The sequence below is a fragment of the Macaca nemestrina genome, chromosome X, assembly GCF_043159975.1.
Source record: "Macaca nemestrina isolate mMacNem1 chromosome X, mMacNem.hap1, whole genome shotgun sequence".
Lineage (NCBI taxonomy): Eukaryota > Metazoa > Chordata > Mammalia > Primates > Cercopithecidae > Macaca > Macaca nemestrina.
In genome coordinates this window covers 88,906,021-88,922,439 of record NC_092145.1, presented here as the reverse complement: position 1 = coordinate 88,922,439, position 16,419 = coordinate 88,906,021, and the positions used below count along the sequence as shown (strand labels likewise).

Here is a 16,419-nt window from a genome sequence, read left to right as displayed (position 1 = left end):
ATGAGAGAAATTCTTGGCCTCTGGTCCTGGCTGAATGGCTAATCAACCATTTAAATTTGCGTAGGTAAATTCCACCTCTCTCAGCTGAAATTTTCTCATCTGTAAATTGGAGTTAATAATTCCTGCCCTATATGCCTTAAAATGATGTTTGAGAATCAAAATAAGATAATGGGTTTTCCAGTGTTTTCTGTAACTGTAAATTGCAGTACACTTGAAAGGGATTATTCTTATTATTACAAAGAAAAGAGTTTTTTATTTTCTTCTTCACTTTCACTTTCCTTTTCTTTCCCTCCTTCTTCTTCCATTTCCTTCCTCCCTGTTTATCCCTTTCGTCATTCTCATTATCTCTCCTTCCCATTTTCCAGGGCCAGTGATCCGGGCTGAGGTGGGTGACACCATTCAGGTGGTCTTCTACAATCGTGCCTCCCAGCCATTCAGCATGCAGCCCCATGGGGTCTTTTATGAGAAAGACTATGAAGGCACTGTGTACAATGATGGTGAGTCAACAGGGTTTCTGGTAAATGTGGGCTCTAGGTGGTACCAGATGTCTCTAGAAAACAAATAAATGGGGGATGGGGAGGACGAAGTAGGCAGAAATAGTTCCCTTATGTGGATGTTGTTGAATGAATGAAAAATATAATAGTAAAACAGAGCTAGGCTTCAATAATAAGATAAAATCTCTTTTAAATATATCCTAATTCTAAACATAAGTGTATTATAGAACTCTGAAAAGCAGACAATTACAAAGTAAATAAACATCATTTATAGACAGTTATATAAATTTTGATATACCTTTAAATATTTTTATGTGTTTATACAAGTCTGTATATAGAGATATGTGATCATATGGTTTATACAGTTTCGCATCCTACTATCCTCACTTACCATTGTATTGTGTTTGTTTTTCCATGCCATTATAATGCTACAAACATTTTGATGACTATATAACATTTTATCTCAAGGATTTGTCATAATTTATTTACTTTTTCCTCTATTGCTTGGACATGTAGGTTTTATCAGTACTTTGAATATTGTAAGTCAGGTTGCAATGAATGAATGCATATATCTTAGCTTGCATTTTGGATTACTGTATCAGGAGAGAATCTTAGAAGTGAGAGTATTGTGTAATTAATTTTTAACTTTATCTGAGAATATTAATGCATGCTAATTCTAGCTAAAATATAAAATAAAAACTGAAAGCATAAAGAGCAAAGTTGCAGACAAATCTTCTATAAGGCAACTGGTCTAGTCTCTTTAAGAAGTCAATACCATCAATAGGGGGATTAGAGACATAACAAATGGAATGTGCAAATTTTGATTGATTCTGCTTATAAAAATAGCTTCAGGAGACATTTTGGAGATGATTGCAAAATTCTTGATATAGACTGGATATTAGATGTTATTAGGGAATTTTCTTAGGTGGAATAATGGCATTATAGTGACATAGGAGATGCTTGCTAATATCATGATGGCTGCATTCTACTTCCAAATGATTCAACAAAAGCAAACCAACAAAAACTGTGTATGTGTGTGTAGATGTACATATACATAGATTGGATAAAGATGGCAAAATGTTAGCAATAGATTCTAGGTGACAGGGTGATCATTGCACTGTTTTTTAAAGTTTTCTGTGTATTCAAAAATACACAAGAGTGTAAGAAATAATGAATGAATAAGAAAAGATAGGTTAAAACCATCCTAAATTATAGCCCCTTGTTTTAAGCTATACTACAAATATCCTTCCATATGTTTCTTTGAACATTTTTATAAACCTTTCTTCAGAATATATTTTTAAGATGAGGAATTGCTATATCAGAGGGTATGCACATTAAAATTTTTGGTACCTACACCCAAATTACTCTCTGGAAAGATTTGCAGCCCTATCAGTTTAGAGTTCCATTAGCGGTACCTGAGGAGGGCTCCTTTTCTGACAACCTCATCAGCAATGGGGAAATCTTTTCAATATTGTCGAAATGGCAGTCTTGTAGGCAAATGACAACATCAGCAAAACTCACTGTTGATTTGATTTATGTTTGTTTGATTATTTTATGTTGAACATTCAGTACTTATTGCATATACTATTCTACTTGTGGATATGAACCTTTTAAATAACTAGCTTTGTCTACACTTTTGTCTACATTTTTTTTTTCAAATTTTGTCTACTTTTTTTCAAAAGTGTTATTTCCTTTTACATTTACACTCTTTATAGATGAGTGAGTAGGGCAGTTGCCATCTAAACCACTTCTTACCATCATGCATTATTACAATTTGTAAAATCTTTGCTAAATTAATTTGTAAAAAAGTTATCTAGCTATTTTCAATTGTACTTCTTTAATTACTGATGGCATGAAAATTTGAAAAAAGTCTGTGCATTGCTTGACCATGTCTTGTGTCCATTTAGAAATTACAGCCTTAGTGTTTTTTATATATATGTGTGTATATATATATACACATACATACATAACATATACACACCCACATGTACATAATACATATTAAAATAAAAAATATTAAATAATCAGAGCTGTTCAAAGATGACATGGGCTATAATGGCAGGTAGTGAGTCCCTCATCACTGCAGAGTTTTAAGCAGAAGTAGGGATGTAAGAGCAGATTAATGTATGTTTTCAAGTGAGAGATGTTCCAAATAAGACTTAAAGTCCCTTTTAGTCCCAAGGTCCTATGATCTTGGAAAACTGAAACATAGGGAAGATTAAATTGCTGCATTTCATATAGCAAGTAGTGGCAGAACGAGAAAATAAACTCATCTCTTGACTCCTTGACCAGAGTTCTCCTCAATATTCAATATTCCATGTTGCTGCTACTGCTGCTCCAAAATGCCTTTGTAGTTCATAATCTTTATTTCGCTGTTTGGAGCTGATGATTCTCATTCTAGTCAATCTAAGTAATTAGTCCCATATTTTCCCTACAGGCTCATCTCACCCTGGCTTGGTTGCCAAGCCCTTTGAGAAAGTAACGTACCGCTGGACAGTCCCCCCGCATGCCGGTCCCACTGCTCAGGATCCTGCTTGTCTCACCTGGATGTACTTCTCTGCCGCAGATCCCATAAAAGACACAAATTCTGGCCTGGTGGGCCCGCTGCTTGTGTGCAGGGCTGGTGCCTTGGGTGCAGATGGCAAGCAGGTATTGTCGGGGTTATCTGGCTAGGAAGCCTGCTGGGAGAAGGATGAAGCTGGGTTGCTGGATAGGAGTTAAGCATGGAACTGGGTTCTAAAGTTTATGGAATAGAGGAAAAATAATCAATCTGGTCCATCAGAAATTAATAGTTGGTGACCTCATGCTATCTTGCATGTTATTTTTTGTACTGACAAATATATATCTTCTTTAGCCTTGCAGATAATTCACGATATCCTTTCATCATCTCCTTCTTTCCTCCCTCCTTTCTTCCCTCCTTCCCTCCCTTCCTCCCCCTCTCCTTCTTCCCTCTCCCTCTCACCCACCTTGGTGGCCCCTAAACCTTGCTCCTGATTGGTAAATCTGCTTTAATGTTTGCTTGTCTTCTTTTGTATTCAGCCCACGATTTCTAGCTGTGTAACACTGGTTGAGCTACTTAACTTCTCTTTGACTCCACTCCTTCATTTGTAAAAATGGCATAACAATGGAAGAAGACACCTTGGGTTTCTGTGAAGATTAATTAAAATAATCCATATAAAGTGCTTAGCACAGGGTCTGGCACGTAGTAAGCACTCAATAAATGTTAGTGGTAACAATAATTAATACTGATATTACTTATCTTTTATTTTCTGGTTTTCCCCCAAGATGCCCCCCTGCTTTTCTAGCCACCTCCCCTCATTCCTCTCCCCAGGTGATTCCCAGCTCTTTTCTTTTACACTGTATACCTCTTATGTCTTATCCCTATGCTCCTTCCCTGCCCACTTTCATACGTTCTTCCCTGTCAGGCTTGTCCTTTTATTCTGATCTTCTTCTCTCATCTGCAATTTGAGGTTACCTAAGGAAAAACTGCTGCAGCTCTGGATAGGAGGTATGGGCTCAAAATGGGAAAAGGAAATGGCAAAGAATCTGGCATCCCTTGATCTGTAACGACACAGTCCACAACTGCTGAAACCATTGTTATTTTTCCCTCTACTTTCTTCTATTGGGCCTGCAGAAAGGGGTGGATAAAGAATTCTTTCTTCTCTTCACTGTGTTGGATGAGAACAAGAGCTGGTACAGCAATGCCAATCAAGCAGCTGCTATGTTGGATTTCCGACTGCTTTCAGAGGATATTGAGGGCTTCCAAGACTCCAATCGGATGCATGGTATTGGGAGTACTTTTGCCCTGGGCTAAATTGAGGGGTCCCAAGTAAAATCTAACTTTAACCGTAATCATGACCAATCCTGAAAACACTGATTTTATTGGTCATCTCTGTCCAAGAGGCGAGATAGATTGAGAGGTTAAACCAAACACAACAGATCTTATACTTAGTACCTTTGGGTGCTGTGTTCTGTGTTACACAGTATGGGGGGCACTGGAAGAAAGTACTGCAAAATGAGGATTGTGCACAAGAAATCTACAAGGGATTGTGAAGAATAAGCCAGATGATACCTTTCCAATCTTATCTCCCTCTTCCTTATATTTTAGTACCTTTGCTCCCCCACCCCATACTCCAGCCAACTGGGGCTATTTTTCTTGTGAACATGCTGATGTCATGCTTTTGCAGTGCTGTTCCCTTCACTTGAAATGCTCCATCTCTTGGTTCCCATTACTAGTTAGTTTCATCATTTGGAAAAAGTAAAACTGTCTCATGAGCAAAGTTCATTCCAGTTAGAATTTACTGAGTGCCTAATTGGTACTAGGTAATGTGCTAGGTGCTCAGGCAGTCACATAGATATAGAAAAAAAATGATATGCTTCCTGTTATGTCAATCCAGTGCAGGAAATAGATTTGTAAGTAAATCACCAGAAAGTATATCAATTACATTCCACAGCAACTGATACTGCAGAATTTTGTGGGATAAAAGTTTCATGGATCAAAGAGAGTGTTATAACTGATTTACAGAGGATATCTGAACAAAGATACGATGGGTAAGTGGTAGGATGCCATAGAAAGAGACCATAAGGGAAGTTTATTCCAGAAAGAGGAAACTATGTGAAAAGTCAACAGGTATTATCAAAGCGCCTACAATGTTTAAAGTTTCGGTAATGCAGAGACAAATAGAGCTCATAGATAAGGACAATGGCGTGTGTGTGTGTGTGTGTTTGTGTGTGTGTAAGAGGATGGGAGGACAGATTTCAGGTAGGAGTACCAGAGAGGAGGCTATTGTAGGAGTTCAGGCCAGGGAGGATGAGGGCCAGAACTAGGGCAGTAGCAGTGAAGATGAAGAGGAGGAAACAGGTTGAGAGCTGAAGATGGAATTTTCAGATCCCCAACACATTATGGAGGGGTGGAAAATGAGATCAATGTAGAAAAGGAACAATCAGAGTGGTTGTAAAGGGACCAGAAAGTATGTTGCCACAGAAACCAAGGAAGGAGAGTTTCAAGAAATAGGGAATAGGAGAGATTGGTGTGCGTGTGTGTGTGTGTGTGTGTAGTAGTGGTTCAATGTTGTCAGGATGTGGATCATGGTGGAGGTGAGGCAAGAAAGGACAGTTGAGTGCTCATCTCAAAGACGCAGATAATCACGAGTAGAGTTAAAGTGGATTAGAGAAGAAGGCAGAGGTGTTGAGGATGACTCAGCAGTTTCAAGTTGTGTGAAACCATAGTACATAGCTGATACCATGCTGCTGGCCAATGCTGGAGTAGTCTGGTCTCATCTCCCCATCTTGTCTTGTGTTTTTGTTTTCCAGCCATTAATGGGTTTCTGTTCTCCAACCTGCCCAGGCTGGACATGTGCAAAGGTGACACAGTGGCCTGGCACCTGCTCGGCCTGGGCACAGAGACTGATGTGCACGGAGTCATGTTCCAGGGCAACACTGTGCAGCTTCAGGGCATGAGGAAGGGTGCAGCCATGCTCTTTCCTCATACCTTTGTCATGGCCATCATGCAGCCTGACAACCTTGGTAAGTGCCTTAGCGGCTGGCCCTAGAGGCTTTATTGGGTATAGGGCCAGGAATGGGGTCGGGACGAGGGAGGGATGGTGAAGAGAAAAGAAGAGGCATGCTGACGGTTCTAGGAAGTTTTTAAAAACACTTTTGTCTTTTTCTTCTTCAATGTGCTCTCCATGTTCTGGTTACTTGGGTTCCCTACTCAGCTGCAGGCAGAATAGAGTTAGTAGAAGGTAGAGGAAGCTCTTTTCTGGAACAACAGAAGGGAAGTTGGGATGTTGATCAGCTTTAGTGCAGTTCTTACATGGCAGGGAGTGGACTTGACCACATAGAGATTTTTTAGATATAGTACTTTTATTGGGAGGAAGGTAAATAAAATGCACTTATAAGTGCTATCAAATTGATACTCTGAGGATTTCTACAGACTTTCGCATTTCTGGTCTCTCCCTCTCTCTCTTTCTCCCCGTGACACACCCCTCCTCCCCTGCTGCCCCCGGCCACCCCATTGTGTGTGTTTGTATGTGTGTGTGTGTGGTGATGTAACAATTTCAGCCTGGAAATCAGAACACAGGAGCCCTAGTTCAGGCTCTTTCATTAACTTGCTGCGAACTTTGGTCTAATTACTTCCTTTCTCTCTAGCTAGATTTCTTCCTTCCTTGATTCTTTCCTTTCTGCCTTCCTTCCTTCTGTCCTTTTGTCCTCCCTCCATCTCTCCTTCCCTCCATATCCTTTTTCTTCCTTTTATGAAGATGTTTGACTATAACGTTTCTTCAGATTCTAGGTATTTCTAGCATTTCATAATGGAGCAGTTATCTTTTCTTTTGTCCCTATGGTGTATTTTTTTTCCCAGCCATTAGATGACAATAGTGTTTGTAAGAACAACCTGTCAGCTCCACACAGTTCCTATTAAACTTTTGTTTTACTCCTGTAAATTCCATGCATATTTCGGGGCAAAAACATCCTTAAACAAGTGTCTTCAACACTTTAATAAATTTAACCTAGTCCTGAGTTTGACAAACACTTGACATAAAGCTGGTCTCTTCAGAAATAGAAAGGACAGTTTGGAGGCTATTGTAGTTTTCTCGTGAGAGAAGCTTGTGGCTTGGACTAGGGAAGAGGCAGTGGAAATGAAAAAATAATTTTGAAGGAATTGCTGATAGGATTTACTGATGCAATAGATAAGGGTGGTAAGGGAAATAAAAGAAGTAGATGTGGAAAGAAATGAACAGACCCTTTCTTTCAAGGTGTTTATAAACTAGTAGAAGGGATCATTTTAAAAGAGAGGGGCACTTAGCCCTTTAACATATGCTTTAGATATAAAGTGCATTAGGGGTGGAGAAGCGAAGAATGCAGAACTCTGTTTGGGCCAAAATAGTCAGGGAGGGCTTTCTGGAAAAGAAACATGAATTGGGTCTTGGATAATGAGTGGACTCTCATTGATACTTGGGGGTTGGGTGGACAGGTAAGTTCCACAAAGAGGGTGACAAAATGAATGAAGATTTCAAGGTAGGAATGAATGAAATGTGTGAGAGAAGCAGTCAGAGTTCCGTGTAGTTGGAGTGATAGTTGAATTTGAGACAATGTGTGGGAAGTAGAACTGGATAGGTAGTTTGGGGCTAACTCATAGAAGGCTTTGAAAGCCAGGAAGAAGAGTTTGTAGTGATGGGATAAGCACTGAGCAGCAAAGTAAGGAAAAGATGAGAGTAATGTTCTACGAAAGTTAGCTTCTTTGATCGACGTTGAGTTTGAGTATCCTTGAGGTAGAAATTTGGAGCTTAAGATCCGGTTGCGGCAACTCCACAACACAGACATTTAAGACTGTTACCTGCACATTCCATTGTAAAAAAAGAGTGAAGGACCTTCTAAAGCTGTCTTAGGTAAGCATCCCTCTGCAATCAAGACATTCTCTTTCTTTTTAGCTAACTATTAAATTCTATTTTATTTCTTTGGTACTTGGTGGGAAACAACTCATCATTGTTTTTCTTGGAATAAGTATTATTATAGCTATATTTACTTATTTATAGCATCACTTAACTGAGCATTGAATATGTTCTATACTAAGCACTGTTCACAAATTATTGGGTTTAGTTGTAAAACAACCAAATAAAGTAAAATAATCCTCATTTTACTGATGAGGGAACTGAAAAACACAGAGGTTTAGCAATTGCCACAAGGTTTTATGTGTGTATATATATATACACACACACATATATTATATATGTATGTATATGATTTATATATAATAAATGAAAGATAGGGTTACCAACCATGGCAGTTTGCCTAGTACTACGGGGTTTCTAGGAATATGGGACTTACAGTGCTAAAACTAGAAACACCCTGGAAGAAGTTGGTTATTCTAGTGTCTGAGTTTAGTTTTAATAAACCCAGTGTATGTAGCTTTGGAGCTGGAGCTCTTAACCTTTGAGCTCATTACTCTCAATAAACTTTTAATACTCTTTTATCTATGTGTAGTTAAGACAAAAGCCTTATCTGAGTCTATCTGAGACTAATTATTTTCTACAGTATGCCTAGGGAAAGGCAGGAAATCCCCCAGGCACCACCCAGGGGTGTTCTGAGTCAGATTTTTCTCTCTGATCCTCCCTTAGGGACATTTGAGATTTATTGCCAGGCAGGCAGCCATCGAGAAGCAGGGATGAGGGCAATCTATAATGTCTCCCAGTGTCCTGGCCACCAAGCCACCCCTCGCCAACGCTACCAAGCTGCAAGAATCTACTATATCATGGCAGAAGAAGTAGAGTGGGACTATTGCCCTGACAGGAGCTGGGAATTGGAATGGCACAACCAGTCTGAGAAGGACAGGTAAGGCTTCAGAAATGGAGAGATTACACTTTTAGAAAAGTGTTTTGCAAATGAGAATACTGAAATTCTGAGATGAGGAGACTCTTATCTCAGGTCTCCTAATATGATACCAACAGATTTGGGAGATGGGGCTATAATGCAGCTCTTATGAATTCTAGCTCAGTGCTGCTTCTATATTGACATAGTGAGGGAATAAAGCTTGCCCACACTTTCACGCTCTTAATCTTTGTCTCTCTTCTTTCAGTTAACTGAAGTATTTACCCTGGGACTTAAATTTTACAGGATTTACTCAAGGGACTGAATGTCTCAAGCTCAGCTGCCCCTTGACAAAATGGCATTGCATTTATTAAGGTACAGACTAAGCTATGTAGCAGAAAATGTCTAAAACAGAGTGATTTAAATATGATAGAATTTTATTTCTTTTTCACATAATAATACAAATATGAGCAATTCAGGGCTGGCAGGTGAACCCTATCATCCTCAGCACTTGTTTTCCTTTCTGGGGTCAAGATGTCTATTCCAGTTGTAGCTATTCCCAGCTATCATGAAGAAAGAAGGAAGTCTAGGGCAAGCAGCTTCGTTTATAAGGACACAGCATGGAAGTTGTATACATCACTTTTTTTAAAATTTATTTTTTATTATACTTTAAGTTCAAGGGCGCTTGTGCACAACGTGCAGGATTGTTACATATGTATACATGCGCCATGTTGGTGTGCTGCACCCATTAACCCGTCACTTACATTAGGTATATCTCCTAATGCTATCCTTCCCCTCTCCCCCCAACCCACAAAAGGCCCCGGTGTGTGTGATGTTCCCCTTCCTGTATCCAAGTGTTCTCATTGTTCAGTTCCCACCTATGAGTGAGAACATGCGGTGTTTGGTTTTCTGTTCTAGTGATAGTTTGCTGAGAATGATGGTTTCCAGCTGCATCCATGTCCCTACAAATGACATGAACTCATCATTTTTTATGGCTGCATAGTATTCCATGGTGTATATGTGCCACATTTTCTTAATCCAGTCTGTCATTGATGGACATGTGGGTTGATTCCAAGTCTTTGCTATTGTGAATAGTGCCACAATAAACATACATGTGCATGTGTCTTTATAGCAGCATGATTTATAATCCTTTAGGTATATACCCAGTAATGGGATGGCTGGGTCAAATGGTATTTCTAGTTCTAGATCCTTGAGGAATTGCCACACTGTCTTCCACAATGGTTGAACTAGTTTACAGTCCTACCAACAGTGTAAAAGTGTTCCTATTTCTCCACATCCTCTCCAACTATTGTTGTTTCCTGACTTTTTAATGATCACCATTCTAACTGGTGGGAGATGGTATCTCATTGTGGTTTTGATTTGCATTTCTCTGATGGTGAGTGATGAGGAGCATTTTTTCATGTGTCTGTTGGCTGTATGAATGTCTTCTTTTGAGAAGTGTCTGTTCATATCCTTTGCCCACTTTTTGATGGGGTTGTTTGTTTTTTTCTTATAAATTTGATTGAGTTCTTTATAGGTTCTGGATATTAGCCGTTTGTCAGATGAGAAGATTGCAAAAATTTTCTCCTGTTCTGTGGGTTGCCTGTTCACTGTGATGGTAGTGTCTTTTGCTGTGCAGAAACTCTTTAGTTTAATGAGATCCCATTTGTCAATTTTGGCTTTTGTTGCCATTGCTTTTAGTGTTTTACACATGAAGACCTTGCCCATGCCTATGTCCTGAATGGTATTACCTACGTTTTCTTCTAGGGTTTCTATGATTTTAGGTCTAACATTTAAGTTTGTAATCCATCTTGAATTAATTTTCATATAAGGAGTAAGGAAAGGATCTAGTTTCAGCTTTTTACTTCTGGCTAGCCAATTTTCCCAGCACCATTAAATGGGGAATCCTTTCCCCATTTCTTGTTTTTCTCAGTTTTGTCAAAGATCAGATGGCTGTAGATGTGTGGTATTATTTCTGAGGGCTCTGTTCTGTTCCATTGGTCTCTATCTCTGTTTTGGTACCAGTACGATGCTGTTTTGGTTACTGTAGCCTTACAGTATAGTTTGAAGTCAGGTAGTGTGATCCCTCCAGCTTTGTTCTTTTGGCTTAGGATTTTCTTGGCAATGCGGGGTGTTTTTTGGTTCCTTAGGAACTTTAAAGCAGTTTTTTCCCATTCTGTGAAGAATGTCATTGGTAGCTCAATGGGGATGGCATTGAATCTATAAATTACCTTGGGCAGTATGGCCATTTTCACAATATTGATTCTTCCTATCCATGAGCATGGTATGTTCTTCCATTTGTTTGTGTCCTCTTTTATTTCATTGAGCAGTGGTTTGTAGTTCTCCTTGAAGAGATCCTTTACATCCCTTGTAAGTTGGATTCCTAGCTATTTTATTCTCTTCGAAGCAATTGTGAATGAGAGTTCATTCCTGATTTGGCTCTCTGTTTGTCTGTTACTGGTGTATAAGAATGCTTGTGATTTTTGCACATTGATTTTGTATCCTCAGACTTTGCTGACATTGCTTATCAGCTTAGGAAGATTTTGGGCTGAGACGATGGGGTTTTCTAAATATACAATCATGTCATCTGCAAACCGGGACAATTTGACTTCTTCTTTTCCTAACTGAATACCCTTGATTTCTTTCTCTTGCCTGATTGCCCTAGCCAGAACTTCCAACACTATGTTGAATAGGAGTGGTAAGAGAGGGCATCCCTGTCTTGTGCCAGTTTTCAAGGGGAATGCTTCCAGTTTTTGCTCATTCAGTATGATATTGGCTGTGGATTTGTCATAAATAGCTCTTATTATTTTGAGATATGTTCCATCAATACCAAATTTATTGAGAGTTTTTAGCATGAAGGACTGTTGAATTTTGTCGAAGGCCTTTTCTGCATCTTTTGAGATAATCATGTGGTTTTTGTCTTTGGTTCTGTTTATATGCTGGATTACATTTATTGATTTGCATATGTTGAACCAGTCTTGCATCCCAGGGATGAAGCCCACTTGATCATGGTGGACTAAACTTCTTGATGTGCTGCTGGATTCGGTTTGCCAGTATTTTATTGAGGATTTTTGCATTGATATTCATCAGGGATATTGGTCTAAAATTCTCTTTTTTTGTTGTATCTCTGTCAGACTTTGGTATCAGGATGATATTGGCCTCATAAAATGAGTTAGGGAGGATTCCCTCTTTTTCTATTGATTGAAATAGTTTCAGAAGGAATGGTATCAAATCAGTTATTTATTTAGTTCCTCTCATTTGTTTCTGATCAGAAACCAGTGAGAAACATCTAACGAGATCTTTTAATTAAAAAAAAAAAAGAAACCAGAAAAGAGATATTTACATCAGTTTTTTAAAAAATGTATTATTAGTTGCTAGCATTCAGGTAAGGCCAAGTGAGAATACTTTTTTTAAATTATTTTGACTTTTATTTTAGATTCAGGGAGTACATGTGCAGGTTTGTTACATGGGTATATTGTGCAATGCTACGTTTTAGAGTATGAATGATCCTGTCATCCAGGTAGTGAGCATACTATCCAATAGTTAGTTTTTCAACCATTTTCCCCATCCTCCCGTCCCCCTTTAGTAATCCCCAGTGTCTCTTGTTAAATCTTTCTTTTAATTAATTTCAACTTTTATTTTAGGTATGGGGGTACCTGTGCAGGTTTGTTACATGGGTGTATTATGTGATGCTGAGGTTTGGGGTACAGATCCCATCTCATAGGTAGTAAGCATAGTACCCAATAGGTTTTCAACCCTTGCCCCCCATACCAGTTTCTATTGTTGCCATCTTTATGTCCATAAGTACCCAATGTATAAGTGAGAACATTTTTGCTTTCTGTTCCTGCATTCATTTGCTGAGAAATTAATGGCTTCCAGCTACATCCATGTTGCTGAAAAGGACATAATTTCATTCTTTTTAAAGTCTGCGTAGAATTCCATGGTTTATAAGTACCACATTTCCTTTATCCAGTCCACCATTGATGGGCAGCTAGATTGATTCTATGTCTTTGCTATTGTGAATAGTGCTGTGATGAACATATGAGTGCATGTGTCTTTTTGGTAGAATGATTTATTTTTCTTGCTTTTTTTTTTTGAGATGGAGTCTCACTTTGTCACGCAGGCTGGAGTGCAGTGGCTTGATTTCGGCTGACTGCAACCCCCGCCTCCCGGGTTCAAGCAATTCTCATGCCTTGGCCTCCCAAGTAGCTGGGACTACAGGCACACACCGCCACACCCATTTCTTGCCCATTTTTAATGAGGTTATTTGATTTTGCTTCTGAATTGTTTCAGTTTTTGGAAATTTTAAAAAGTGACTTCCTCTCTCTGAGCCTGAGTATACTCATCTTGAAAATTATGCTATATAAGATGAAAGAACAGGACTAGAAAAGGAGGGAGGGAAGGAGCAGCAGGCTTGAATCTATATCCTGGCTCACTTTCTGGCTAACAATGTCTCTTGTAGAATAAGTCCTGTCATCTCTGTGCAACTGATTACACCTCTGGCACCTACCTAAACCCCATAGGCCTATTAGAAATGTCAAATGACAAATCTGTTTGTAAACTAGACAGAATCCTATAAGGATAAAATCTGTAAGATTTCATTCCCTTCCTATGCCTCACCATAGTTAATGCTTTCCTGCCACCTTGTACCTTGCCCTTTTGTAAAACTAATTTCATCAAGACATCATTAGGGCTGCAGCTAAAGCCTGTGGCTTCCGATTCTTAGCTCAGTTCTCTTGTAGTATTAATTATATACCAAATTTCTATCTGGATGATGGCAAACAAGGAAACCTGCCATCCTTTATTCTTTTTTCTTTTTTTTGACAAAGCCTCACTCTGTTGCCCAGGCTGGAGTGCAGTGGCATGATCTTGGCTCACAGCAACCTCTGCCTCCCAGGTTCAAGGGATTCTTGTGCCTCAGCCAACCAAGTAGTTGGGATTACAGGCACAAGCCACTACACCCAGCTAATTTTTTTAATTTTTATTTTTAGTAGAGATGGGGTTTTGCCATGTTGCCCAGGCTGGTCTTAAACTCCTGAGCTTAAGCAGTCTACCAGCCTTAGCATCCCAAAGTGCTGGGATTACAGGCATGAGCCACCGTGTATGGCATACCTGCCATCTTTAATTGTGGTTATGCAGCCAATGTGGTGAGAAGTCTGACATTAGAAGAAATAGGGACCAGGCGTGGTGGCTCACGCCTGTAATCCCAGCACCTTGGCAGGCCAAGGCGGGTGAATCACCTGAAGTCAGGAGTTCAAAACTAGCCTGACCAACATGGAGAAACCCCATCTCTACTAAAAAATACAAAAATTAGCCGGGCATGGGGGCGCATGCCTGTAATCCCAGCTATTCTGGAGGCTGAGACAGAAGAATCGCTTGAAACTGGGAGGCGGAGGTTGTGGTGAGCCGAGATCGTGCCATTGCACTCCAGCCTAGGCAACAAGAGCGAAACTCCCTCTAAAAAAAAAATAATAAATAAAATTTTTTAAAAAGAAAAAAAAGAAATATATCCCCCCTTTTTTTTTCTATCTGTGACATGAAGCTGGTTCTGACTTAGCTTCCCCATAAATATTCAAATGAAAATGAGGGGTGGATGGCCAGGTGCTGATAGTACTCTTTGGATTCCTCTAGTTATGGTTACATTTTCCTGAACAACAAGGATGGGCTCCTGGGTTCCAGATACAAGAAAGCTGTATTCAGGGAATACACTGATGGTACATTCAGGATCCCTCGGCCAAGGACTGGACCAGAAGAACACTTGGGAATCTTGGGTAAGGGAATTCCACTTCCCTCCTAATGTTTAACAGCCTGATCTGCACCTAGGGCAGCTATGTTGTACCAGGATGGCCTCACTATTCCCCATTCTCAGTGTTTTCATATGATACACTGGAATTATGGAATATTTTATGAAACAATCACGACAATAAACAGTGAAGGAGGAGGAGGGAAATCATGAATTCTGTTGCAACATGAACCAGGTTTTACTGGGTTTTCTGTATCTTCAAGGTATGAGTTTCTGAGGATGGTAAGTTGTAATAAATGCTAGGGGCAGGAGAACTTAGGAACATCAAAAAGTGAAAAAAAAATATATATATACAAGGAATCAGTTTTTTCATTGTACCCCTGTTTAACTATTGCTTTAGGTGTTTTCCCCCTTATTCTAGTTATGGTACAGAAGGGACTCATTGACTCCTGAAGAGATCCTCTCAATTCTATATTGTCTGCCAAACTTATCACTCCTTATCATCAATGATTCCACAGCACCTTGATTCTTTAGACCTTAGGGCTGTTATAGATAGAGGGTAGGGGTGGGAAAAGTGGAGGTAATTGAAAGTATAATCTTGTCGTTGAAGTACCTTCATCCTGTGGGTAATAGTAACAGTTTAAGGACTTCTGAATCTAAAAATGGAGCCAGCCATGCCTTCTAGGTCTTAGAAGGATGTTTTTTCAGGGTAAACTCCTAATTCTATGAAGTGCCCATGTATGTCCCTTTCTTTAATGTTCCCTGTCCTACTCCTTCATTAATGAAACTTTATTTATTTACTTATTTTTGTTTACATTAGGTCCACTTATCAAAGGAGAAGTTGGTGATATCCTGACTGTGGTATTCAAGAATAATGCCAGCCGCCCCTACTCTGTTCATGCTCATGGAGTGCTAGAATCTACTACTGGCTGGCCACTGGCTGCTGAGCCTGGTGAGTGAGGACACTTAGTGAAAGAACAAAGGACATGTATCACCTCTGCTTCAGGCTTCTGGATTGTTCCTTTAAAAATTATGTACTTCAGACTGGAGTGGTGGCTTATTCCTATAATCCCAGCATTTTGAGGGGCTGAGGCGGGTGGATCACTTGAGGTCAGGAGTTCAAGACTAGCCTGGTCAACATGGTGAACCCTCATCTCTACCAAAAATACAAAAATTAGCTGGGTGCAGTGGCGTGCACCTGCAGTCCCAGCTACTCAGGAGGTTTAGTCAGGAGAATCTCTTGAACCCAGGAGGTGGAGGCTGCAGTGAGCCAAGATCATGCCACCACACTCCAGGTGGAAATGAGACAGCTGTATGGATAGGAGATTATCATCAGTTTGAGATATGGATCTGTAACTTGGAAGAGACACCTGGGATAGACATAGAGGTTTAGCAGTTGTAAGTAATTACAATGGATGATAGTTGAAATCATGATATGTATGTAATCACCCAGTGAGATAGTGTGTAAAGTGACAATGATATTAGCTGAGAATGAAACTTTGGAACATACTACTATTTAAGAGGAGGTAATCTATCTTAAATAATGTATAGGTTTAAAGTAGTTCTAACTACTATATCCAATCACAGTTGGATATTTTATTTTATTTGTACAAATGTAAGGAGTATGTGAGAAATTTTGTTACATGTATATTACGTATAATGATCAAGTCAGAATATGTATAGTGTCCATCATCCGAGTATAATATATTTTTGTTAAGTATAGTAATCTTAATCTGCTATCAGACATTGAATTCATTCCATTTTACTGTATATTTTTACCGTTTAAATCAGTTTTCTTCATCTTTCCCTTTCTTTAACACTCACCACCCTTCCTAGTCTCCGTTATCTACCTTTCCACTCTTTATTTCCATATGA

The 16,419-nt window shown here is 39.4% G+C and overlaps 1 protein-coding gene across 7 annotated transcripts in view; it reads left to right on the top strand.

The window, feature by feature from the left end:
* LOC105476694 (hephaestin) overlaps positions 1-16,419 on the top strand; it is a 94,282-nt gene that overhangs the window by 26,815 nt on the left and 51,048 nt on the right. For all 7 annotated transcript variants that reach the window (XM_011732850.3, XM_011732849.2, XM_011732851.3 and 4 more), the window contains 7 exons: positions 366-497; positions 2,932-3,143; positions 4,129-4,279; positions 5,808-6,020; positions 8,612-8,825; positions 14,433-14,572; positions 15,365-15,496. In XM_011732850.3, the coding sequence (XP_011731152.1) occupies positions 366-497; positions 2,932-3,143; positions 4,129-4,279; positions 5,808-6,020; positions 8,612-8,825; positions 14,433-14,572; positions 15,365-15,496 (1,194 nt within the window). The remainder of the gene's footprint in view (positions 1-365; positions 498-2,931; positions 3,144-4,128; positions 4,280-5,807; positions 6,021-8,611; positions 8,826-14,432; positions 14,573-15,364; positions 15,497-16,419) is intronic.